General features: G+C 36.1%; 5 protein-coding genes across 5 annotated transcripts; 3 read left to right on the top strand and 2 right to left on the bottom strand.

Moving 5' to 3' along the window:
• The first annotated feature begins 1,238 nt into the window (after positions 1 to 1,238).
• On the top strand, positions 1,239 to 6,765 carry LOC8272994 (protein DA1-related 1). The gene is made up of 13 exons (XM_015727847.3): positions 1,239 to 1,552; positions 1,712 to 1,855; positions 2,522 to 2,649; positions 2,850 to 2,940; positions 3,296 to 3,554; positions 4,402 to 4,522; positions 4,654 to 4,737; positions 4,964 to 5,083; positions 5,276 to 5,488; positions 5,582 to 5,644; positions 5,751 to 5,869; positions 5,961 to 6,019; positions 6,109 to 6,765. Exons 3-13 carry the CDS (start codon positions 2,548 to 2,550, stop codon positions 6,453 to 6,455), a joined length of 1,578 nt encoding a protein of 525 aa, XP_015583333.1. The 5' UTR covers positions 1,239 to 1,552; positions 1,712 to 1,855; positions 2,522 to 2,547; the 3' UTR covers positions 6,456 to 6,765.
• Positions 6,766 to 7,789: 1,024 nt separating this feature from the next.
• LOC8272993 (pentatricopeptide repeat-containing protein At5g66631) lies at positions 7,790 to 10,268 on the top strand. Its single transcript, XM_002533235.4, has one exon. It carries the CDS (start codon positions 8,208 to 8,210, stop codon positions 10,164 to 10,166), a length of 1,959 nt encoding a protein of 652 aa, XP_002533281.1. The 5' UTR covers positions 7,790 to 8,207; the 3' UTR covers positions 10,167 to 10,268.
• A 1,241-nt stretch (positions 10,269 to 11,509) lies between these two features.
• On the top strand, positions 11,510 to 13,411 carry LOC8272992 (serine/threonine receptor-like kinase NFP). Its single transcript, XM_002533234.3, has one exon. It carries the CDS (start codon positions 11,549 to 11,551, stop codon positions 13,409 to 13,411), a length of 1,863 nt encoding a protein of 620 aa, XP_002533280.1. The 5' UTR covers positions 11,510 to 11,548.
• A 127-nt stretch (positions 13,412 to 13,538) lies between these two features.
• LOC8272991 (protein LYK5) lies at positions 13,539 to 15,655 on the bottom strand. Its single transcript, XM_002533233.3, has one exon. The coding sequence runs from the start codon at positions 15,516 to 15,518 to the stop codon at positions 13,665 to 13,667; it is 1,854 nt and encodes a 617-aa protein (XP_002533279.3). The 5' UTR covers positions 15,519 to 15,655; the 3' UTR covers positions 13,539 to 13,664.
• Positions 15,656 to 16,433: 778 nt separating this feature from the next.
• On the bottom strand, positions 16,434 to 18,742 carry LOC8272990 (lysM domain receptor-like kinase 4). The gene has a single exon (XM_002533232.4). It carries the CDS (start codon positions 18,563 to 18,565, stop codon positions 16,622 to 16,624), a length of 1,944 nt encoding a protein of 647 aa, XP_002533278.1. The 5' UTR covers positions 18,566 to 18,742; the 3' UTR covers positions 16,434 to 16,621.
• Between the last annotated feature and the right edge of the window lie 8,436 nt (positions 18,743 to 27,178).

Genomic DNA, 27,178 nt, shown 5'->3' with positions numbered 1-27,178 from the left:
TATTGTCAATATCACGTACAACAAACTCATTTAAAAAAAGCTAAATCTAATCTATTCGAGAAGTTTAAAGATTAAATTGGCTATAAACATTAAAAAAAAATCCAAAAATCCAATTAATTCAAAGAAGTTCTTATTTTATTCTTATAAGATTGATAGTAGAATCGAAAAATGTTAATAATAACAATAAAATGCCAATAGTGACATAATAGATAATAAAACATGTAAAGACGACAATAGAGACAATGATAGTAGCGGACAGAAGGACATCATGTTTTAAATAAATCCATAATGTTGTTTATTGAATTTTGGCCCTTGAAATTTAGGCATGGTTCTAAATTGAGAGGTTTAAAATGACAAATTCTATAAAATTTATAGATTTGAATTAAATTTATTATTTAGTAAATACAAATTATAAATCTATAAATTTTGAAAAATTTCTTATTCTTAGAAGATTTAATCTTTTTATCTAGAAAGTTTGAGATTTCAATATTTATAATTTTAAAATAACGATGGATTGTTATATTATCTTTTATTTTAAAACTATATTTAATAAGTTTATATTATTTTAAAATTACTAATTTTTGGATTTAATCTAATCCATCACACTTTAAAATTTATAGATTTTAAATTATTTATGAGCCTTAAAATTCCTTAATCCACACAGAACTTTAAACAAATATAATTGTAAACTATAATTTTATTTTGTCCAAGTTAAAAACCGAACCATTTTTTTTAATTTTAATTTTAAACTCAACTAAGGTCTATCGACGTATAATCCTCTTTTATCATGAATTTTCAAAACTTTGATATGATTTAAATTTAGATTTAGGTCGTATGGAATGGAAACGTTAATCAGTTCTTCATACTAAATAATAGTTCTAATACCGACCGGTCTAATTTCTACGGACGAGGTCCGGATCAGCCGCGATCGGATTACATATACAAATGCGAAAAATAAAAGGAAAGATAAAAGAAAGAAAAGAAAGAGAAAAAGAAAAAAGAAGGAACAGTTTGAAACGTGGCAATATGCTAATAGAGGATAAACAACAAGTAAAAAGTGGTAAAGCAATTTGCCTTGACTGGTGACTGACAAAAAAAGATTTGGTGTCATCAAAGATCACTCTTCCCTTTGCTTTGTTTCTCCACTACCAGTAGGTCCAGTTGGTAGTGTACTCAGTCCACCGCCCCCATTACCAAAGTGTATTTATATGTATGAATATAAATAAAAGCCAACATCTACCAGAAGCTCCCCTTTCACTTTTTCATCAAGAAAAGATTCATTGTTTTTCTCGACATTTAGTGACATATGTGGTGGAAAATTTTGCTAACTAAAGGACCCACTTTGTTAAAGGAGGAAGAAAGAGTTGGCACTCAACAAACTACAATATACCCAAGTGGGCCTTTTGATTCCCTCACTCCCAACCCATTTCTCTTTCTCTTTCTCTCTATCTCCAAGATTAGTCCTTTTTTTCTTTTTTCTTTTTTCCTTAAAAAGCATTTAATCTTTTAATCATTTTTTGTTTGATGGGTTTTGAGGAAGGATGATATAAAGGTATTATAGATGATTGAATTCTTGAAAGGTCACACTGTTTGCATTTTTATACCTTTTAGCCTGAATCTGTATTTTAATTCAAAGTTCTCTTCTTTACTCTCTTTTATCTTTTTTATCTTATGACCCCAACAAAATGAAAGGTTCAAGTTATCTTTTCAGGTTTAGTTGCTGCTAAACATGATGATGAATATGCTTTTCAAGTAATTCTGTTCTTTTGACTATGCATTGATGGATATTGGGTGATGTATCTGATCTTGGATTCAACAGATTCTATTGTTTCTGCAGATTCTTGATTTCTTTTAGGTGAGGTATTGGTTGATTCTGGGTTGTTCATATTCTTTGAATATGTGTTTAAGTTGAAAATTTAATATTACCAGTATCTGGAAATATAAGCAGGAGGTATTAGGTGTTTGATGATTATATCGTTTTTGAAGTTTCTAAGAATTCAAACATTTTTGGCTAATTTTCCAATTATAGGGTGATTCAGGATTGATCCTTATTGGCTTGCTTTGATTTTCTGATTGATTATAGAAAAAAAATAATACATTTGGCTGTACTATATTGAGGTCCCCTTTTATTGTATTCATCAACTGGTATCTTCTGATATGCTTATAAAACAGGATAATGGTCTCTCAGTTCCTCTTCCAAGTTTGATGCTTGGCATGTTTTATTAAAGTAGTTCCATAATCCAAATTAGGATCTGCTTTTGTTGATTTCTAATGCATACTTTTGCTATATTTTTCTATTTGTGCTGTTCTTATATTCATTTCCAACTCTACAACCAAAACAGCTACTTTAATTTTTAAGGAGTTTCCTAGCATGCCACTTTTCTTGATTTAATTTTTTCAACTTGTAAGTTTACATAATGGCAGAGGATCAAATAAGTTTGTTGTTACAAATCATGTCTTAAGTCTTAACTGTCTATGCATTTCCTTTAATGTAGTAACCTTCTAAGCCAAAATTTTTCAGGTTACTGTTGAACAAAATTTCATATTATGGGCTGGCTAACCAAAATTTTCAAAGGTTCTAGCTATAAAGGGCAGTATCATGGGAGGTTTGGAGAAGATAGATATTGGGAGGAGCCTCACCGCTCAGCGGTAATCACCATGTCTTCCTTTTAACAATTTTTTTAATATTCATTTTCTAATGCATTATTTTAGGCTTCATCTATGCTTTTTGAGAGGAGCTTGATGAACTTGTAAGTTTTGTGAACCAGATTAGATTTCTCTGTTTTCTTGCATAAGCTAAGTTTTTCCAACTGCACTTTTTTTACATTTCTTTGAAAACTTGGATGCAGGATGATTTGTCAGATTTTGACAGAGAAGAGCTTGATTGTGCTATTGCCCTTTCCCTTTCAGAAGAAGATCAAAAAGGAAAAAAGGTTATAGGTAACTTGCATTGCTGTGCAAAAGCTCATTCTTTATTATTTCTTGCCTTTGATTTAAGTCTTTTCCAAGTCGTAAATTGTGACTTCCTTTTACAAGTTGTTACGATCAACCTGATCAAATAACTACAATTTATTGTTGATGTTAAACGGCAAGCAGCCAATGTGCTCATTTGTGAATTTATCAATGTTTGACTGCTTTTATAAAATCGTTTACTCTATTATGACAATCCCTTTAGTGTTTTTTTTTTCTATTAGTGTTTATTTGTCTAAGCATAGGGTACAAACAAATGTTCTTATTAATATGCTATTCTATTTGTTATTGTTTAATGGTCAAACAAAAAATGTGTTTAAAACAGAGGAAGACAATGATTCTCAGCAGTCAGAAGAAGACGAAAGGAGGGCAAGAGCTGAGGAAGAAGAAAAGCGTACTACAGCTGAGGAAGAAGAAAAGCGTGCAAGAGCTGAGGAGGATGAAAAGCGTGCAAAAGCTCAATTGGAGGAAGATGAACAACTTGCTAAAGCGCTCCAAGAAACTTTAACTGTGAACTCACCTCCTCGATATGATTTTGAAAATGCATTTTCACCTTATCCAGTTCTGTTTCCATCTGGTTACAGGTATATATGGTTGTGCAGAAATTTTATTTATTACTAATGGTTGCCTAAATGCCATATGATGTCAATCAAACTTCAAACTGTTCTACCTTGTTCAGTTTTTTCAAAAGAGATAAAATTGAATTTATTCAGAAGCTAGGATAATCTGCATAACTTGAGTGGGCAAGACCTGTTCAATGCATTGCATATTAGTGCAAAGTTTAGAGACTTCTAGTTTTCCTTGCAATTCCTAATGTTGGCATTCCAAAAGTGACTTGGGCTAAAATACTCTTATGACGCAATCTAACATTTTCCTTTGGTATGGCATTGGTAATGGGTGGCATAGAATTTCTATCTGGACCACGAATTACTTAAATTGCAGATGTTGTCCTTGCCCGATGTAGTTGGAAAATGTCAATTTCATCTTATTCAGAGGAGCTAACCTAGAGTGAACAAAGCAGTATCAAGTCGAGCTATCTTATTCTTAGCTTAGCCTTGACTAAGTTTCACATAAGAAAGAATAGGAAGTTTAAAAGAGATGCAAGCTGTTAAAGGCATTTATATGGTCTTGGTTGTCTACGGGATGTATCATCTCAAATCACTTTATTGAATTTCCTCTCCAAATTCACATGGGAAGATTCAGTAGAATGGCAATAGTACTTTGTGAGAAAACAAGCATGCAATCCATGGTTTAACATGCACTATTACATGACCCCAGCTTGTGGAAATTCTTGTGTTTACCTAAAACTACAACTGGTTAAGTACACTAGACACAACTGCTGCTTGCATTTTGTCTATTTAGTGTTTTTTTCTGTAAATCACAGACGTTTTCTGAAATCTGATGTAGTTGTTGACATTGATTCACTCGTAGAATCTGCGCTGGGTGCAACACTGTGATTGGTCATGGACGCTTCCTGAGTTGCATGGGTGCTGTTTGGCATCCTGTATGTTTTCGTTGCAATGCTTGCAATCAGCCAATTAGTGATTATGAGGTCCAAATCTTATTCAACTTTGTTTGAAATTGATGAGCAAAGTGCTTGAATCCTCGACTATCCTTAAAATCTTGTGTGGTATCAAAAGCTGGCTTATATTTTACTAACTTTACGTTTCTTTGTTGTGATAGTTCTCTATGTCTGGAAATCGCCCTTTCCACAAATCATGCTATAAGGAGCGACATCATCCAAAATGTGATGTTTGCAACAATTTTGTGAGTATTTTATATAGCCAATATCAACCCTTTCTTTTCTACCAGTGTTCTATTCCAAGAAAATCAAGAGGGATCGAAGTATATATTATGTGACTAATTTGAATGAGCTAAATAAATAATAACAAAGCTACATTTTCTTTTCTCATATTTTAAAAGATATGTTCTCCAAACCAGTAAAAAGATATTGGATACTCGCCCTTTAATATTTTTATTTGTATTTATGCAGATTCCAACAAACTCATCTGGTCTCATCGAGTATAGGGCACATCCTTTTTGGTTGCAGAAGTATTGCCCCTCGCACGAGCGTGATGGGACTCCTCGGTGCTGTAGCTGTGAAAGAATGGAGGTGAGTTAATCGAATACAGGTTTGCCTTTCTTCAGTGCAAAATGAGAAAAGAAACACAGGAAATGGGAAAAAGGAAGAAATAAATATTGCTACTACTTTTACCTTGCAGAAGAAAGCGCATTGTACTACCCTGCAATTCACCTCTGGTTTTTGTTGTATTGTTAGTAATGCAAAACCCCTCCTACCCTGCAGTCCACAGACACAAGATATCTATCGCTAGATGATGGTCGAAAGCTGTGTTTAGAGTGCCTTGACTCTGCAATAATGGATACTCATGAATGCCAACCTCTCTATTTTGAGATACGGGAATTTTATGAAGGTTTAAATATGAAGGTGGAGCAGGAAGTTCCTCTACTTTTGGTTGAGAGACAAGCTCTGAATGAGGCCATGGAAGGAGAAAAGAATGTAAGGCTTCTGTAAATGCAACTTTAGGAATGTGCTATTATATCTTTCACCTTTATTTGTTTACGTTTTAAATTTTACTTCTGCTGTTGCCAGGGTCATCATCACTTACCTGAGACCAGAGGACTGTGCTTGTCGGAAGAGCACACTATCACCACTGTAATTTTCTCTTCAGAACTCCTACATTTGAACTATAATATCTAGTTTCACTAAGATTTTTGCTTATTGGATTGGAATTTCATGTTTATTATGACCAATTTACCAGGTGTCCAGGAGGCCAAGGATTGGGGCAGGCTATCGATTTATAGACCTAATAACTGAGCCTTATAGGCTAAGCCGTCGGTGCGAAGTGACTGCAATTCTCATTTTATATGGCCTGCCCAGGTGTTTCCTTCATTTCCTTTGTTATGCATCAGAAGTCATTGCTCATCGCAGTTAAGAATTTTTCCTGTATAAATCCTAAAACTTTATACAGATTGTTGACAGGTTCAATCCTAGCTCATGAGATGATGCACGCATGGCTTCGACTTAAAGGTTTTTCTACATTCTATGGCATATATGGCATTATCAAGAATAGCATTGCTACTTTGGTTGACTAACAAGAAAATATGCATCTTTGACAGGTTATCCCAACCTACGTCCAGAGGTTGAAGAAGGTATATGCCAGGTCCTGGCTCATATGTGGTTGGATTCTGAAATATACTCTAGTCCTGGAGATGGTCCTTCTTCTTCATCATCATCGGCAGCATCTTCATCATCATCATCGCCGTCCTCATCTTCTACATCATCAAAGAAGGGAAAGCGATCTGACTTTGAGAAGAAACTTGGTGAATTTTTTAAACACCAAATTGAGTCGGATGCATCATCAGCCTATGGAGATGGTTTTAGGGATGGTAACAAAGCAGTTGGGAAATACGGCCTCAGGAGTACCCTTGACCATATTCGGCTGACAGGATCCTTTCCTCTCTGATTTAGTCATTGGATATAAATAGTTAAAATACTACAACAATAATCTGTCTCCCCTTTTAAAAAATGCCTCACCACTGTCATACAGTTTATACTTTATAGGATCAAACATAAAATGAATACCTGAGAAGACTGAATAAGCAATGAAAATGCTCTTGGATATATGCAATTCTAGTAATAATTCTGTCTTCAAAAGTTGGCATCACTTGTGAGTGTCATGAAAATATGCTGAGACTCTAGAAAGCATGTTAATTATAGTTAAATATGTAATTATGTACTTTTTAATATTATCATTTTTGGTCTTTTTTCTTTTACTTTTATGAAACTAATGGTCTAATATTATAAGATATTGTTCCTGCATATCAAATTGGAACTACAGATGGCTTATTTACAAGAATTTTGATGCTGTGAAGGTTCTTGTAATATATTAGTTTAAAGTTCAAATCCTTATGATTCTTTTTAAGTATTTTCTATATAAAAATAATCATAATCTTTCTCTAAAAACTAGTCAAAATTGAAATATTTTTTTTTTGTTTTGTTTTGGGATAAATTATCTAAAAAAGTTTAATCAAAATTTGATTAATTTGTAAAAAATCTATCATGGTATGATCTTATTTGATTTAGAATGCCTTATACATATATATATGTATAAATTTCTAAGACTTAAATTTTTGTTCGTATGCTTAATTTTTTACACGTAAGATTTTTATTTTGACATGTGTATTATTTTTGACACATAGGATTCAAGCTTATGGGTAATGTTATAGTTTTTTCTATTAATTTATTGATTAATAAGTTACATTTCTAATTAAATACTAAACAGTAACTCTAATTCTAAAAAATAATATATTTATTATATTTTGATATTATATTTACTAATAAATAGTTTTCTAATCAGATAAATGATACTAATTCTATCCTAAGAAATAACATATTAATTATGTTTTAATATTATATTAACTAAAAAATAATTTTCTAATCAGATAATGATACTAATTCTATCCTAAAAATAACATATTAATTAATAAATTAATTTTTAATTAGATAATAGTTTTAATTCTAAAAAATAACATCTTAAATTATATTTCTAATATTATATTTAATAATAAATTAATTTTTAGTTATATAATAAAATTTTAATTTTAAAAATTAATAACTCAATTATAGTATTAAGTTATATAATACTAAAATTAATTAATGATTATTTTTAAAATAATTTTTATATTATTATACTAATGAATTTTTAAAATTTTTAATTATTTAAAAATAATTAGTTTATTATTAATTTTTAAAATATTATAAATTAATATTAAATATTAAAAAATTTATTAAATTATATTTATCACTTTAATTATATAATCAAAATAATAATAACCGTCGTACTGCATACGGATAAATGACTAGTTATTATTAAATTGGAAAAAGAATAACATAAGCTTTATAAACACAATAATTAAGTATATAGAACTCAATATAATTAATTCTTGTAATTTTAGAATTTCAAAAAAAAAAAAAACCACCAGCAGATAGCAGCGGATAGTCATTAGCCAAGAGTGATAGGAGAGCTCAACAACATCGTTTCTTAAGAATTTTAAACCAATCATATATAAGGCCATCGTATATTGTGTCTGGCGCGGGAATTATAGTCCGCGATCTTACTAGTTTGTCGCCATCCATGACCACCATCCCATCCACTTCAGATGTTTGATAAATTAACCCAATCAGCACTTAAAACCATTTTCCCTCACAAACTACAATGAATACTACTCACTTCTCACGCACAATAAACAAATTCAACATCCTAACTCAACAAATTCGCTTCTTTGTTCGTGACCCATTTCCAAACAAGCTCACCCATTACCTTCGGCGGGCTGAATTAATTGATTCAATTCGACTAGCACTTCGTTCAAATTCACCTAATTCCATCACCACTTTTCTTAACAACACCCGCATTTTGGACCCATTTGTTATAACTCACACAATTCGCTCTGCTCCCAGTGCTGATTCGGCTCTTTTCCTTATTGAAATCCTTAAAAATATCCCTCATTTCACTCATAATCAATCTACTATTCACGCCCTAGCCACAGTCTTAGCTAGGTCATGTAAAAGTTTTGAGTTGAAGTCGCTGCTTAATGAGATTAATGTGGGAAAATATTGCAATGTTCGTGTTAGTTTTATGAATCTCATGCAATGGTATGCTGCAGTCGGTGACTTAGATGCAGTTTTAGATGTATGGGATGAGTATAGACATAGTGATAAACGTGTTTGTACCGAGTCTTACAATATTATTATGAGTTTGTTTGCTAAAATGGGTAATGATGCAAAAGCTGTTGAGATTTTCTATAGAATGATCGATGAAGGGGCTATTCCGAATTCGAGAACTTATACTGTTATGATTGAGCATCTTGTTAAATTAGGAAAGTTGGATTCAGCTATTGAGGTGTTCAGTGTGTTGCCTTTGATGAGAATTAAGAGGACACTAAAGCAATATTCAGTTTTGGTTGATGGGTTTGTTGGCGTAGAGAGATTTGATGAGGTGAAAAAGTTGGTTAATGAAATGAAGGTTGATGGGAAGTTTCCTGGCCGTGCTATGCACTCAGCTTTGCAGCGTATGCAAGAAGCGGGATTTGTGGAGGAGACAAAGGAGTTTGTAAAGGAAATGTTTCCTGATGAGAGAATTAAGAGTATAGGATCTTGCTCGGATGGTAGTGATGATGATGAGGATGACTATGAGAATGTTAATAATGGAGATGTTCATACTGATACTAGTGAAGTTAGGTTAAAACCATGGCTAGACCCAAAAGCTTTGGCAAATGCTTTGAGTCAATGGAGTCCTGAAGTGGTGTCCATGTTGGAGGATGCAAAGTTTGTGTGGACGACTAGGTTGGTTTGTAAGGTGCTTAGAAACTTTAGTTCGCCTGAAACAGCTTGGTATTTCTTTTGTTGGGTTGCTTATCAACCAGGATTCACTCATGACGTTTATACAGTTCAAAGGATGATGACCCTTTTAGCACGGCATGGGAAAGTCGAATTGGTTGATAAACTCATAACCAAAATAAGAATTGAGGGAATGAGATTGCCTTTTAGCACCATTAGATTGATTATTGACTTCTATGGCATTTCAAAGAATGCTGATGCTGCATTGAAGGTCTTTCGCGATGACAGACCACTCTGTGGTTCTATTACAAAATTTAATTTGATGCTTTTGTATTCATCTCTATTGCGAACATTGACCAAGTGTAACAGAAATTCTGATGCAATTGATGTGCTTGAAGAGATGATTTTGTGTGGGATAAGCCCAGATATCCAAACATATTCTGGGTTAATGTATCACTTTGCATTGCAAGGAGACATTAAAACTGCGCAAAAATTATTTACTATAGTAAGGCAGAGTGGTGTAGAGCCAGATGCTTATATGTTCAAGGTACTGATCCTGGCTTATTGCAAATGTGAAAGGGCTGCTCTTGCATGGAGGGTTTTCGAAGACATGAAGAACTCAAATTTGATGCCTGATACTGCTACAAAGGATTTCCTTATCAAGAGTCTTTGGAAAGAAGGCAAGCGGAAAGAGGCCGCCATTGTAGAAGAAAGCTGTGAGGAAAGCAATAATGTCCTTCCTCTTGTTTTACGAGGTCATATATGGACAGTGAGCTCTGCAGATCTCACAAGAGTGTATAATATTTATTCCAACACTTTCAAGTCAACTGCTGCCTAGAATTTCCTGGGAATTACAGCAAAGAGCAAACAATGTACTAGCTCAGAATGTATTTGCAACTTTGGCACAGCCTTACATATAAAATGAAATGCCGTTTTCTCCTTTTCTTGACTTGAATTTGCAAGTGCACCATGATGCATCATGCTGCCCTATTATTAGTTAATTCTACTGGGCTATATTGTGATATTATAAGTTCTCACTTTTCATTTATATATCGTCGGTTCTTGCTGTATATTATGTGGTTGACTGAATCAAATGCTAGAAATGAATTCTGTCCAGTAGACCTTGGCAGCAAATAACGCCACCACTCTTATACTTCATAGCTCTTTGTTTCATGATATTGGAGGATTGACACCACTTTGACATTATTATCTGTCTTCACTCCAGGGACGCTACTAGAGTAACACTAATTGGCTTTGAGCTTTAAGAATTCAATGTTGTCTTCTTGCATGATCTTGTTCCCGCAGCATACTGCTGAACTGCATGTGAGTTTTCTCTACACTGCTTTTGACAGCCATTATGTTAAATTTACTTCCAAAATGGAATTCTACACTACAGTCATAATTTAAGGTTCTGGTGTCCCAGGTATTTTTATTTCTTGTTGTCTCTTTCTTCCCTTCTTGTAGCCACTCAAGGCGGGGATGTGAATTTGACATCTTTGAATTTTTTTAATCATTTGAAAGCCTATTCATTTGGCTATTTGTCTATTGAGTTGTCTGTTCTGGTGTATCTTGCTGCAAAGGACTGAAACTAATTGTTTGTCTTCGAGAAGCCAGTTTGCGGGCACTTTTGGGGCAACTTGGATTTTTCATATAAGAAATTGTACTAGCACATCAAACGTCCTTTTTACTGGAACCCAAGAGAAGAAACAATCATAAATTCCTTTTCTCTTAAACAATTCTGAGAAGCCATCAAGTTAGTTGTTTGCTAGAGATTGGCCTGCATAAAAAAAATTTGGTTTCAAAATGAGCTGCTTGCCGTCCCAGCTTGATTATTGTATTAAACTAGTATGATTCCCATGTAAGATTCTTAACAGAAGAATGATTTACTTTCCAAAAAATGATTAGTACACGAGGTTGTCTTATCTGATTCTCTTTTGTGTATGAATTTGTCACAGAATCATTAAAAAAATGTACTTTATGCATGATATTCTTTAATGTCTATTTCAAGGAGAAGACAACCAAGAAAATCATTCAAATCAAAAGTAGAGACAGGGCCTCTCAGATATTCATTAAAGAATATGTATTCTATTTGGATCAATAGCTCCAAACTAACAATGTCAATGATCTTTCAGCTTGTCCATCAACCATAAACAAGTTCTGCAACTACATTTTATTAAACTCATATGACATATCTGCTGCAAAGTCTTAGTATTACTCACAATGGAAATTTCTCTTTTCTTTCTCTCTTCCTTCCAAGTACTTCTTCTCTTTCTTCTGTTCATTTCCACCACATATGTCACTGCACAATCACCACAAGGCACAAACTTTTCTTGCTCTGTGGATTTACCTTCCCCTTGCCAAACTTATGTTGCATATTATGCCCAGCCACCAAACTTTCTGAATCTGGGAAACATTTCTGATCTATTTGCAGTCAGTCGTCTGTCAATTGCGAGTGCTAGCAACCTAGTGTCTGAGGACATTCCATTAATGCCAAACCAGCTTTTACTTGTACCTATAACTTGTGGCTGCACAGGGAACAGTTCTTTTGCCAACATCACTTACCAGATCAAGCCTGGTGATAGCTTCTATTTTGTTTCAACCACTTACTTCGAGAATCTTGCCAAGTGGCAAGCAGTGGAATCTTTCAACCCCAATCTAGATCCAACCCTCTTACATCCTGGTGACAAAGTGGTTTTTCCTTTGTTCTGTAAGTGTCCCTCCAAGAATCAAATGAAACATGGTATTCAATATCTTATTACTTATGTGTGGCAACCTGAGGATGATATTTTCAAAGTGGGTGCTAAGTTTAATGCATCTCCACATGATATTGCAATCCAGAATAACTACTGGGACTTCAGTACTGCAGTGCACCACCCGCTGCTGATCCCTGTAACTCAGATGCCGATTCTCTCTCAACCATCTCCCTCTTGGCCTCAGAGAAGTGAACATCATTTGGTCATCATAATAGTTACAAGCGTAGCAGGTGCCCTTTTGATCTTCCTTCTTGTGGCTTTTCTTGTTCATGCTCATTGTTCATGTAAGAAGAAGAAGAAGACAATGACTTTGCATCGTAATGGTTCCTGTTTGGAGACTACAGATCTTCTTCAAATAAAAGAACAAGGGAAGTATAGAAGTTTTGAGCCTAAGATTATACAAGATAAGCTACTTCCTGGGGTTTCAGGCTATTTAGGCAAGCCAATCATGTATGACATTAAAGAGATTTTGTTGGCAACCATGGACCTACATGAACACTACAGGATAGGAGGATCAGTATATAGAGCTAACATCAATGGACAGGTCTTAGCGGTAAAGAAAACCAAGGTAGATATCACAGAGGAATTAAATATTCTGCAGAAGGTGAATCATGCAAATCTAGTGAAACTAATGGGAATTTCATCCAATGCAGATGGTGATTGCTTCTTGGTCTATGAATATGCAGAAAATGGGTCTCTGGATAAGTGGTTGCACCCCAAGCCTGCATCTTCTTCAAGCTCTGTAGCCTTCTTATCCTGGAGTCAAAGGTTACAAATAGCACTAGATGTGGCCAGTGGGCTGCAATACATGCATGAACATATTCAACCAACCGTTGTTCACATGGATATACGAACAAGTAATATACTTCTTGACTCTAGGTTTAAAGCAAAGATAGCAAATTTCTCTGTCGCTAAACTCACCACAGACTCTATGCTGCAAAAAGTTGATGTTTTTGCTTTTGGTGTTGTTCTGTTAGAGTTGCTCTGTGGGAAAAAAGCCATGGTAACGAACGAAAATGGTGAGATTGTTTTGTTGTGGAAGGAAATGAAAGGTGTCATGGAAGTTGCAGAGAAAAGGGCAGAGAGGTTAAAGAAACGGATGGATCCAAACTTGGAGAACTTCTATCCAATCGATAGTGCCCTGAGTTTGGCAAACTTGGCAAGGGTGTGCACGCTGGAGAAGTCTTCAGCCAGGCCGAGCATGGCAGAAATTGTTTTCAACCTTACAGTTCTAACCCAGTCATGTTCGGAGACATTAGAAAGGTCGTGGACTTCTGGCCTAGAAGCGGAAGAAGATATTCAGATAACTAGTCCTGTCATAGCTCGTTGATTTACTAATAGAATTAATGGAATACAAGAGTCCAAGTAGATCTCTTCATTAATGTCATGTAAAAATCACTAGTATGAAATTCTTGCTATGATCAACTCTGTTAATTGCATGTACAGAGACTATGCAGTTGTAGAACTTATTCCCTTTTGTGAATCGCAACATAAGTTTACAATCACTAAGCTTTACAGAAATAGATATTGTATGCGGAACATATACCATTATATATTAACAGAGAGCTACCCCAGCATTTATTTCAAAAACATGATCTGTGAACATCTAATTGAATCTTCAAAAGGGCGGAAACTATTTCAGCCATGCTCGGTCTACTTTCTGGTTCCTGGGCCAAGCATGCTAAACTCAACTTCACCATTCGCAGGACAACTTCCATGGAATGCTGTGATTGCAAATTAGGATCTACAATGCAGCCAAGGCGAGCTTCTGCATTTTCCTTTTCCATAATTGAAATGATTGTTTCTGATAGTTGCACTTTTCTCTCTTCCTGCATATATACAGCTTCTTTTCCTGTGACTAATTCCAGCAGAACTACCCCAAAAGCATATATATCAATCTCTGGGGTCACGAGGCCAAAGTCTATAAACTCTGGAGCAAGGTAACCTTTTGAACCCAGAGCCAATCTCAATGACGAATTCACATGTTCTTCTGCCTTTGCTGAACGGGCAAGGCTGAAGTTTGCAATCTTAGCCCTTAGATGTCTACTTAGCAGAACATTGCTACTGCTGATGTCCTTGTGCACGTAGGGAGGATCAGTGAAGTTGTGAAGATAGTGAAGCCCATTAGCAACATCCAAAGCGATCTGAATCCTGCGATTCCAGCTCTGGGCTTCAAGACAATTCCTTTTGTAGAGCCAATCTCTTAAAGAGCCATTGTCCATAAACTCATACATAAGGTAGAAAACTCCATGATGCTCACATGCTGCATGAAGGCTTATTAGATTGAAATGGTTGATTTTCCTTAGTAAAGTCACCTCGTTAGAGACATCTTTGCTCATCTTCTTTATGGCTAGCACTTGTCCACTGATAACCCCACGATATACTGAATCACTCAACCTATTGCTCGTGCTGAAATCCTCGGTTGCCACCTTTAGTTCCTCGAATGTATAGATTTTCAGTCCCAAATCCACATGAGCAACGTGATCAAGAAAGTCATCTGGTAATTCTTCTTTGTTTTTTCCCTCTTTCTCCCTTTGAACTCCAAGATGTGATTTCTTGTTCCGAAGCAACAAGACAATAAACAGAACAACAGGAAGTGCTGACACTATAATTACAGGTATTACCCAAACATGAATTTTTTTTCTTGATCTCCTGATTGGATGAACTGGAATAAATGGAGGAGAATAGGGTGGTGGTGGGTAGTGAACTATGGTCTGGAAGCTTGAAGGTTCAGTCGACAGTGGTACAAGAATTGTTGTAAAGGGGAAAAGGGTTGTATCATCTTTAGTGAAACCATTTGCGTAATTTACACTGTCTATGCTGGCATTAAATCTCTCACTAACTGCACGAACTTTGTCACCCCAACTGACTGAGTAGGTTAACAAGTATTTGGTCCCATTTGCAGACTGATTGCTTGTGGGACAAGCACATCTAAGTGGCACTCGCAGTTCCATGCCCACATCCAAGCTAAATTCGCTATAATTGTTTTGGCGCATAAGAGAATTACAAGTGGATAATCCCTCATATGTGCTTTCAGCAATTGAAAAGTAGGTATCATAGATGCTCGGAATGATATAAGAGGTGTTAGCCTGATAGTACTGACTTGAGCAGGAACAGATGATAGGAACTATCACCTCCTTATTTGTTGGCAAGACAGTGAAATTTGAGATATTGTTGATCAGGGCAAGCTCTAATGGATCAGAAGATGTCAGTTTAGATATACTAGATACTGTATGATAAGGAGGTTGAGATTTGTAGATTAAGAAGGTTTTGCAGGATTCCTTGCCATTGCAGGTATAAAGAAAAGCAGGAGAAGGACCTGTTGAATCATTATTGTCACAATTCATAACCAGATTTCCTGAATAACTCTGCTGCGTGTTGATTTTCGGAGTTGCAAAGAGGAAAATCATGAGGAACCTAAGCAGGAACATACCCATCAGGAAAGTTTTTGTTTCCTAAAACTACTGGCAGATGAGGAGCTTGAAGATTTAAAATTTATCATCAGAAATGGTAAACTCTGCAACATCAGGTGTATTCTAATCATTTACATTTTTTTATCATTTTCTTGACTAGAAGATGAGATTATCAGAGGGATTTTCTAATGAAAACCAACCTAGGTTGGCCCCACTGTAAACGGTCCATGGATTTAAAAATATGCATGCACATTTCTTTAAAGGTTTATTAGGTGAAAATTGGATTAATATCATAACATAAGGTAGACCGAATAATTGAAATAGACTTTCTAGAATGGAATCTTCAAAGTCTATTGAATATTTTTCAAGACAACTTGCATATTATTTTATGATTGCCATGATCGAAGCAGTTGAGATAATTTGCAGATGGAATATAACACTCGCTTGGTTGAGATCATTTTGAGGTAAATTTTGCTTATGCAGTAGTAAAGAACTTTAACCGCCAAGAGAATCCTGAGATTCATATGGTGATTTAATAATATTAGTTTAAGGCATTAGCTTGTGTCACTGAACAGAAGGGGGCATACCAACCTGTTCTAACCTAGCCTGACTTGGACAATGAATAGAGCATCTACAAATTATGCACGCCTGCAAGTATTGCACAAGTCTGGCACGTAATGGGATTGGATTCAACTAATATAGATAATCTTGAGGAACTAATTCTACTCGAATAAATCTTTTAATGTTAATACTGAATTTGGAATGTCCTTCCAGTTGATATCAATGGGGCCAATAGTCGTTTTTACAGTCAACAATCTGATAAACTTTTCTTTATAATTATTAGCATTGCATGTTCTTGGTTGCGTGAAATTTAAGGAAATAGATGAAAAAAAAAACGCAAGGATACTGAAAGTGCATTTCTATCTTGATGACGGAGAATTTACTCTGAAGTTTTCAACTATCACTAAATTTCGAAGATACAACAAAGCTATTACAATACAGTATTGGACATTACCTAACTAGTAGGAGAAACAAAATAAAGCATTTAAAACAGAAAACTCTAGAAAAAGAAAACAGAAAAACTTCCATTAATAAGTAAACAGAAATTCACATCAGGTACCTTGCTGTTAAAAGTTCCTGCTGAATCTCTGGTATCCTGAGGCATTTGATGATTCCCAGCTCAGTGAATCAGTCAATATTCTTGAAAGAGACTGAGAAATCTCATCCATGGCAGGACGATCAGCTGGATTTTTATTTAAGCAACTATCAATCATTCTGACCATCATAAAAAGTGAAATTTCTGAAGGAAAATTCTCTTCCATAGAAGGATCAACAAATTGTTTCAGACTCTGCTGTCCATCTTCCTTAGAAAGAACATCATTCAATATGTCTGATAAGTTCAAATTTTCTTCTGTGTATAAAGCAGCAACCTCTTTTCCGGTAACCATCTCCAACATGAGAATTCCAAATGCATAGACATCTAGCTTTGTGGAAACCAAACCATTTTCCAAGTACTCAGGAGCCATGTAACCTTTTGTACCAACAATGTGCCTTGTCAAAGCAAATTCACCATCTTGTCCTTCTGTTGATCTTGCCATGGCAAGATTTGCAATCTTAGCCCTGAAATCACTATCAATAAGAACATTACTGCTTTTTATATCCTTGTGAATATGAGGAGGACTAGTAAAACTATGTAGATAGTTAAGCCCTGTGGCTACATCCAATGCAATCTGTACTCTCTGAGTCCAACTTAAGAAATTTCCTTCATTGTTGCTGTAATAAATCCAATCACTCAAGGCTCCATTGGCAGCATACTCATAGACCAGATACCAATGCCCGCCGCTAAAACAAACACCAGACAAACGAATGAGATTGAAATGATTGACCTTATTTAATAATTCTATTTCCTTCGACACATCTCCATTCACTTTCTTAATGGCAGCATAATCACCACTAATATAACCGCGATAAACAGATCCTTTAATCCAACAACTGGGGCTGAAATTATCGGTTGCAGCTTCTAGCTCCTTGAACTTGTACACTTTAATGGATTGAGCTATACTAGATATGCTATCCAGGAAGTCCTGAGATTCTTCATCCAACTTCTTGTTGAGTGATTTCTCTTGTGCCTCAAAGCTCTCAGAGACAATAATTGGCTCGGGTTTCCTCTTACTTCTACGAAAGAGTGCATAGAAAATAATGGTAACAAGGCCCAATGTAAAGACAATTCCTGCAAGAACACCAACAAGAACATAAACCCATTTCTTACTTGAGCTGCCGTTGTTGGGTGTATCAGTAGATGGCGGTGGAGGTGGCGATGAAGCTGGAGGTGGAGGTGGTGATATTGTTTGATTACTTGTTGGTGGGTTCTCTAGAGGTATCAGGAGTGTAGTGAAGGGATAAATGGTAGGGGTTTGCTCACTTAGCCCATTCGCTTCAAGGCTCCTGCCAGTATTTCCACCAAACTTTACACTAACGGCTGAAACTGTATCTCCCCAAGTGACCAAATAACTTAACAGATACTTGATGCCTGCATCAGTTTGGTTCTTCGTAGGGCAAGCACATCTCAAAGGAATGTGGAGTATTTCGTTAGGAAATATATCAACGGTTTGCCTTCTGTTTTGGTCATTGATAGCTTGACAGGTAGAAAGACCTTGAAAAGTGTTATTAGCAATGAAGAAAGGTGCATCTTTCGCCTGAACAACATAAGATGTATTAGCCTGATAATAGTCACCGGAGCATGAGCAGTTGACAGGAACTATGACCAACTTGTTTGTATCAAATGTTGCAGTCTCAGAAACTGAGTTTATTGCAGAAAGCTGAGATGGGTCAGAGTTTAAAAGGGTAGAGATGGAAGTAACATTGGTATAAGGAGGTTGGGATCTGAAGGTGAGGTAAGTTTGGCAGCTAGTGTTTAGGCCATTGCAGGAGTATCCAAGAGCAGAATCGGCTGTGTTTGTACAATTTGTAGTAGCTTTTGCCACATAAGGCTGCTGGGCATGAATCAACAAGCAGCAGAAAGCAAGAAATATAGAAAGAAAGAAAAGGGAGAAAGCAGAAATGAATCCCATGTTGAATTGGAAGATAGAGATCTAATGTTGTGTATTATCTATATGTATCAGAAACTGGTCTGTCAGAGAAGAATGATTCTAGATGATCACCAGACAGTTGAATTCTGTGAAAGGGAAGTTTCTTGGAAGAGAGGAGTAAGAAAAAATAGGCAATTGACTATTTCACATTTGTCACTTTCAATGTCCCCGCTACACTTTCTTAATGAAAAAAATTGGGACATTAATTAATTTTATTCTTCAAGCATACCCAACAATCACGCATTTGAAACATTCTGAGCACCATTCATCTTTGAATATTATTATGATAAAGCTGACGAACTAAGAATCTTTAGTTTATTCAAAAAACGCTATATAAAATATATTATCTCTCTATGGCTAAAATAATTCGTTTAATATATTTAATTATTTATTTCAGAATTCAGGAGATGTTTATTTTAGTATATAATTGTTTAAGTATGATAATACATCTTTAAATTAATATGACCCGTTGTATAATAATTTATTAATTAGCAAAGGTTATTAATTCGTACAAATATTATTAAAAAGAATACTTTATATTTTGAGATAATTTAATTTGCTTGTTTAGATTTATCACGTTTCGTCTTCTTTTAGCATTAATATTTTTTAAAATAATAATTAAATTGTGAGTTAATTCCATAAGATTATCAAAAGTTCTTATGTGGATATATGTTATCTATATTTATACAAACCTTTACACATAATTTAATATAAGCTTATAGCCCCCACAAAGGACTGCTGAGGTGTATATTTTTATGACATGGAATCATGGAAGTGGTCTGCCTTTGAAGCCCAATAAAATAATAAAAAATAAATTGCTTAATAAAACTTGTCACGGTTTCTAATTATATTTTTTTCTGGCTTTTATCTATAAGCAGCAAATTATAAGGTTCATGAACATATGCCATCTTCTTCTTCATATATAAATAACTTCAATTTTCCTATGGTTGCTTTTTTTTTTTTCTTTTTCTTTTTATATTAAAGAAGGATATCCAAAAAAAAAGAACCAATAAGTTATAAACTGTAACTGATAATTTCTCTTGCACTCACTGCAAACGACGAAAATTTATTTAATAAGAAAGAGAGACTCAAATCTAAGATATTTTATTTCTAAAAATAAACACTTTTACCGTTTGAATTAAGTTTCAAATGCTTCTATTGTTGCCATTAGTTGAAGAATGTAAATTATTCAAAATTTTGCTCATAAAATAATATCTAAATTTAATATCCAAAGATAAATTTTGTATTTTTGTCCTTGATATCTCTTTCGATGAGTTGAAGGTACTGTTGGCCCAACTTGGACTTGAATTTGGGAAAGCCCCTTCTGCAATCTGCAGAAAGGAGATCCAGCCAGATCTACCAGTGGTACAACCATCGATTCAAGGGTGCTACATGTTCCAGCCAGAGGATTTCCCTCCTTTAGGGAAAATGGAGAACAAGATATCAGAAATTCTTCCTTCAAGGATTTCTCCCTCTGGATCTATAGAGCCCCTGACACCGCCAGAAGAGGTGCTAAACTTGCAAACCTCCAACTCTATTGTCCAGAATTCCTATCTAAAGAAGATAGATGAAAAAGGACCAGGCTCTACACCTGGCTCATAAACTGGATCACAAGTTGGATACTTTCTCTCAAGAAGTACTCCAGCTCCATTCATCGCTCACTGCAAAATATCAAGCTCTGGATAGAGAGCTTCGGATTCCTCAGCCAATTACTCCAGCCTTCATGCAAAAAGAGAATGAGATCACACGGCTGAAAAAACAAATAGATCAGATTGAGCATGATCTTCGGAGAGACCAGTCTACCATAATTCCCTCCTTCACATCAGCAGCCTCTACATCATCTGCTATTGCTCCCTCATACTATTCTTCATTCCCCTTTTTTCCACAGCCAGAACAACAACAAGAAACCCTTTATCAGCCCTTTGGTACCTTCTCTCACCTTTACCCAAAAAACTCAGAAACCCAGCAAAAGAAAACCTCTCATCCTCTAGCCTCTAAAGACAAACTTCCAGAACAATCCCTTATCAGTCCATATGATTCTGAATCCTCCTCAAACACCTCAGAAATGGCAGACATCACTGAAATCCTAATGAATACTTCTGCTACTAATCCTAGTCCAGAAGTAGTGGAACCTGAGGATGAAGATGCACAGTCATTCTTTGCTCCCACTGGAGCTCCATACCCAAGGTCAAAACCGACGGCTGGCACGGGACCTTGGTTCACTTTTGATGACCTACCCCCATCGAGATGGAAGGACAAGCTTTCTGAATTCTTGGCATGGATTGATCTTCAGATGACCCTTGAAGGGGCCACACTCAAAAAGGTCCTTGCAGAATTTGTCATGAGATTTACCGGAAGCTTAAGAGATTGGTTTCAGTCTCAGCCTGAGTACACCAGGCTTCAATTTGTCGCACTGCCAACTCCATCAACAGCAGTAACAATCCTCCATAACCAGTTCCTTGGGAGTTATGACCTTGTCATAAGACAGCAGAAACAAGAGTTCTTTGATCGAAAATGTTGTTCATTAAAAATGAAGGATCTGGAAAAGCACTATTCGGCTATGTCCAAACTCTACTATGTCATTGGAGGACATGATGGTGACGATACACTAAAGTATACCTTCATCACCTCTCTGCCGGATGAAATACAACCTGAGGTCAACAATATGATTGCGGCAACAAAGAGACCAGTCACCTCTATTACACTTGGCGAAATTTGGCAGTTCACACTCTCTTCCATTAAGAGACTGTGTGATCAACAAGAGTTATTCAAAAGGTTATCTCAAAGGGACTTAATAGTCCAAAAGGCTTGCAACAAGAACCACCTCAAGATTAAGTGCAAAGCCGCCAACTGCGTCTGTTCAAATCATAAGAAGAAGTCTAGACATCATTTTCAGAAATACACGTGCAGCAACAAGGAGTTCAGAAAAAGGAAAGTTTCCTCTAAGCAAGCTTCCCTCTCATCTATACTCTCTCTCTCTCTTATGGCATTCTAAACTTCTCACTTCTCTGATACCATAGGGAGCCGAGAGCTGTTCATGGTATAGTCCTCATGCTGTAAACTCAAGGCATGTGAGTATTCTCAAGCTAAGACCACAAAGAGGCACCTCGCCATGGGGGTCTTTCTGCTCTTTTGGATTTCGATAGTCGAGTTAGCCCTTTTGGATCATACCAGAAACAGATCGTAGCAACTATGAGTTCATTGCCATTGGATCGAGGAGAAGAGAATGGAGGAGTTTAGAAGGCCATGAGAGAGTAAGAAGTTGCTTAATGGAAACTTGCCTTTTTCTTTTTTATTCAAAATGACTTCTCCTTATATAGAGAGAAGCAATGATACAAGATGACAAAAGGAGACCAAGTGGGAATCCCACTTGCACTCCACTTACAACAATAATTCACAAAAGTAATTCACATGCATAATAGGACAAGGTCCTAATAATGCACTCCACTCACGACTCATAATTCACTCCACTCACAAAAGTAAGTCACATGCATAATAGGACAAGATCCTAATAATGCACTCTACTGTCAAAAGACTAATAATACAAAGGGGAAAAAGTAATAATGGTCGACAGCTTCAATTATTCTGTGGAGATAATGCACCGAAAAACTGTCATATCGTTTGTCCAGTACATGTATACGACGTATTTAGAAAATATCATCATATTGATCATCATCCATTGGCTGGGAATCTTGCATGAGAGCTTTTTGTGCACTGGTTAGGCTAGGATCATCCAGTGGGGTCGGAAGAATAGGAAATAAGAAATGTTCAATGGATTGTCCAGTTGACAGATGTCCATTGAAGGTGCAGACTAATGATGCATAGACATTAGCTGTCCCTAATTCATTCCTGTATTGCAGGGCCCGCTTTAGTTCTTCTGTGATTGCTGGAGCAACAAGATGTAAAGGACTATCAAGTGTTTTCCAATAGTGACAGATATTTTGAGTTGCATATGTGTCTTCTGACAGTCGGAGATAAGGCCTGTGCAATATGAAAATGGCATGGTATTCCGAAGCTCTGGAATTGTTGTCTGAGAATAACCAGTGCTCATGAATAAGTTTAAGGAGATCTTCTGTCCATTGATATGGAGTTTTGAACCAGGTAAGGTATCTCCATGGATATGACCCTGAATTTGCTTCATTGTTGAAGAAATGCAAGAGATTCATGATAGGCATTTCAATAGCATGATGGCAGACTGTAGAAAGGCACCATAGGAACCATAACTCACTTTCAAGCTTTGGATGTGCAGGGGATAAGTGATAAATCAGATACCAAGGGTAGTCTGGAAAGAAGAAGTTGGGTTGTATTGGTAGTGAGAGGGTTTGTTGGAAAGTTGCCAGATAGTGAAACATCATGTTTCGGGCAAAGCCAGTGACTTGTTTGGTTGTGAGGTTGTTGGGGAGATCTGGTGGTGAGGGAGGTTGCAGGATGGTTCTTGAGGATGAAGAAGCCATAAAGATTATAGGAAGACTTATGGTTGAGGTGAGAAGGACTATAGGCTGATTTTGTGGTTTAGATAGTCTGGATAAGAAATCCGGTATTAGATTTCTTGTCCCTTTTATATGCTCAACTGTAAAATCATACCTGCTGAACCATGATTTGAGCCGTAAGAGCTGAGGCTCAGGTAAGACCTTCTGGTTGGATTCAAGGATCTTTGGGAAGGAGGAGTTATCCATCCGAACCAGAAAATGCTGTCCAATCAAGAAGAATTCAAACTTCTTTATCCCGTTTTTGACCGCCAAGATTTCATTGTAAATCGTGTGATAGTGCTTTTCTGAGGAGGAAAACTGACCCGATGCATAACCACATAATTGTTCCTTGTCGTGGAGCTTTTCTAGGAGGATGACCCCCCATGCATAATCAGATGCATCAGTTTGAAGAATAAGTTCTCTTGTGGACGGGATTGTAAGAGGTGGCGGATTGTGGGCCAGCTCTTTTAACTTTCTGACAGCTGTTGTTTGTTCTGCTCCTCACGGAGGAGGGTCCTTCTTGAGCATCTTTGAGAGGTGGCACATGTAACTAGACAGGTGTGGAATGGCCTCTCGAACATTGTTCAGGATTCCAAGGAACTGTTGAATTTGTTTCACTGAAAGATTTTCTTCTGGGAAGTGATGAAGTTCCTTCGTCAGATGGGGACCATATGTGTATTGGCCATTCTAGAAATGCATACCGAGAAATTCAATTTCCCGTTGGCCAATAGTGCTCTTTTTTTCTGACAGCATAATGCCATATTTCTGAATGATGGCAAGAAACTGTTGTAACAATTGATGGTGTTCCTCTGCTGTCTCCGAGAATAGGAGAATATCATCGATATAGATCAAAGAAGAGTAAAGGATAGGCCCAAAAATCTCAATCATGGTCTTTTAAAATTGAGATGGGGCCGTCTTGAGCCCAAAGGGCATAACAGTCCACTGGTATTGGGCATTAGGGATACAAAATGCAGTTTTGTATCTTTCTGTGGGCTGGATACCCAGTTGCCAAAAGCCCACTTTCAGGTCAAATTTGGAATAGTATTGGGCCTTTTGGATATGGACTTTGAGATTTGAGATCCGAGGGAGAGAAAATTTGTTGTCTTGTAGGAAATGGTTTAAGGGCTTGTAGTCTATGACAAGTCTCTTTTTTCCTCGAATCTTTTCGGACCGTTTCTCCACATAAAAGGCTTGGCAAGCCCATTGTGAAGTTGTGGGTTCAATTAGGCCTTGCTGTAACAGGGTTAAGCATTCTGATCTGGCAAGGGCTAGGTCTGTGGGTGACATTCCCATATGTGTGGCTTTTGTCTGGTTGATGTCTTCATTAAGTTTGAAAGGAAGGCTGATATAGAACTGGGATTTTTCCATAGAGGAAGAGGGTGTTGAAAATGTGAATGAGATTCTGGACAGAACTGAAGGAATTTTTCTGTGTATGGTAGGAATGGTGGAATTGTATCTGTCACAGAAAACAGATTTGAAGTTTCAGTGTATGGCCAAAACTGTCTCTTGAACTTTATGACAGTTGGAAGAATTTGGAGCTTTTGAGCTTGATAATAGACATCAAACCCTATCAGGATATCTTTATTTGGAAGATATGAACCAATGATGTGCGTCCATACAACGCAATCAGGAAAGAACTGTATTCCGATCTTCTGTCTTGTGATCAGAGTGGTTTTGAAGGTTTGACCATTGGCTGCCCTAAAGAACTGATTATGGGGCTTCCAATACTGTGATGGGAGAACCATTGGGTTCATCATGCTTCTTTGTGCTCCAGTGTCAAAGAAAGCTATAACTGGTACAAAAGACACATATCCCCTGCACATCCAAAGCTTCTTCTTCCCAGACTATAACCCAACTTCTTCTTTGTGCTCCAGTGTCAAAGAAGCTATAACCCAACTTCTTCTTCCTAGACTACCCTTGGTGTTTGATTTATCACTTATCCCCTGCATATCCAAAGCTTGAAAGTGAGTTATGGTTCCTATGGTGCCTTTCTACAGTCTGCCATCATATTGTTTTTCCTTCTTTTGCAAGGAGTTCGATAGCCTCATCAAACATTGGGAGTGGTGTTTTGCTCTTCTGTTGCTTCTGGGAATCATCTGGATCCCGGTCATCCGGTTTCTATCTTATTTCTGAACATGGAGTGTTCGGTGACATATTTCGAGGATTCTTCTTTGGATGCCGAAAGCAAGGTTCAGCATAGTCTAAGTCATCATCACAAGTGCATCCCGGGCGGCACATCTCTGGGGCAACATCCCAGACGAAGTGTCCTTTGACCTGGGCGGCATAGATCTGGTATCTAGAGGACTGGAATGAATGAATATGGATCTTTTCCCTTGTCCTTGATATTGGTTGTATCATGGATGCTTGAAAGATGGATGGAGCTGAAGAAGTTTCTCCAGTCTTTGTGAAGATCGTTTTAACAGCCCCGTCTCTTTGTTGGATAAAAAGAGAGTCTGTAGCTTGAATAGGCTTAGTTTGGGATGCCTGAAGCTTCTCATAGTTAGTGACCCATTCTGTTGGGATCAGCTTTTGTAGATCTTCTTTTTCCAGTTGCCTGGGAGCTTGGACAATAGTAGAGATCTGGCCAGAGTCGGCCATAATGAACAACGCATCAGAGGAGGCTTGAAAGCCTGGGATCTGCAGATTCAATGCATGATCCTGTAGCCTATAGACTATCTGATGGTGTAGGGTTGCAGAAAGAGCGTTATCGACTTGATTCGCTCCTGTTATCTGGACTTGAACTTTTAGTGCAGTGGAAAGATAAGGATCATTGAGGGATAGATTGAAATTACGTGCTTAAACTTATTTACTAAAATTAAATTATACTCTAATAATTATTTTAGTGAATTGATGGATGATTTAATTTTTAATTTATAATTACTAAACTTATAGATGCGATTAAGTCTATTTACTCATGAAACATAAGAAAAATAATGAGTTTGGTACAACCTCAGTTCAATTATAAAAAGGAAATTTTTCAGAAATATTTTAAAATTAACAAAAAATCATTTTTATTTTATATATATATATATATATATATATTCTTTTCAAAAATACTAACTATTATTTTCTAATTATTTTTTTTATATTTTCGGTTATCCTTTAGTTGTTTTAGAAAAAACAATAAAATTATAATTAAAAAAAAGATTAAAAAACTACATTTTTAATATTTTAATACAGTAAAAAATAAAAAAAAATTAATAAATTTAATAAAAAATAAAAAATATGGATATTTTTATTATTTTTTCTTATAAAAATAGGATCACCTCAAGGTCATATGTGGCTCCATATCAGGGCTTATCTTGATAGTCCTCTAATAACATAAATAATAAAAGAACTGTTTAAGGATTATTTTCCTTTTTATGTTAAAATTCAAATTAACTAATTAAAAGTTTTGTAGAGTCAAAGTAGATATTTTCTCAATTGATAATTTGGAGTTTTTAGTATTATTTTTACCAAAATAAAAATAAGTTTAAAGGAGCAAGGAACTTATGCTCTTCTAATTACGATTTCTTTGCATAAAAATAATAAAAAATAAATACTACTAAAGTTTCAAATAAAGTACGCAATTTTACTAAAACAAAAGCAAACAAAATAAAAGGAAAAAAAAAACTAAAAAAAGAAACAAGAGTTTCGTTTACAATAAACAAGTAAAATTTTAGGCTGATAAACAATTGGCTCAATTAGATGAAAAAGACAGATAAACAGCGTAAGACAGCCACCAAATTTGACATTTGAAGTAAACGGTCACCTAGTTGCCTCAGCTTCCAGGAGGTAGAGCCAAGGTCAATGCCCCAAATATTTGTACAGAAAGTCTAACAATTAACAGTATATGGCACCAAGCAGGAGACCTGCCCTAAAACTTCCAGTCTTCCTCTATCCCCTCCTTCACATCATTCATGATGAATCATATATTTCAACTTCTCCAAGGATTGGTTTTCACTTGCATTACAGGCCAACTCATGACATGTAACCATCGAGTTTTAGTCTGGTGGCTAGACACTTAGTATCTTATGTTGAGGTCCGGAGTTTGAGACCTCCCCTCTTCAAATGTGGTGGTTAGTTCCCACTTTATAAAAAAAATGTTCCCCTTCCTTCTAACCTAACATACTAACAATATCTACAG

This window comes from Ricinus communis, chromosome 7 (genome assembly GCF_019578655.1).
Source record: "Ricinus communis isolate WT05 ecotype wild-type chromosome 7, ASM1957865v1, whole genome shotgun sequence".
In the NCBI taxonomy this organism is placed as follows: Eukaryota; Viridiplantae; Streptophyta; class Magnoliopsida; order Malpighiales; family Euphorbiaceae; genus Ricinus; species Ricinus communis.
This window is presented reverse-complemented; position numbering and strand designations above follow the sequence as displayed.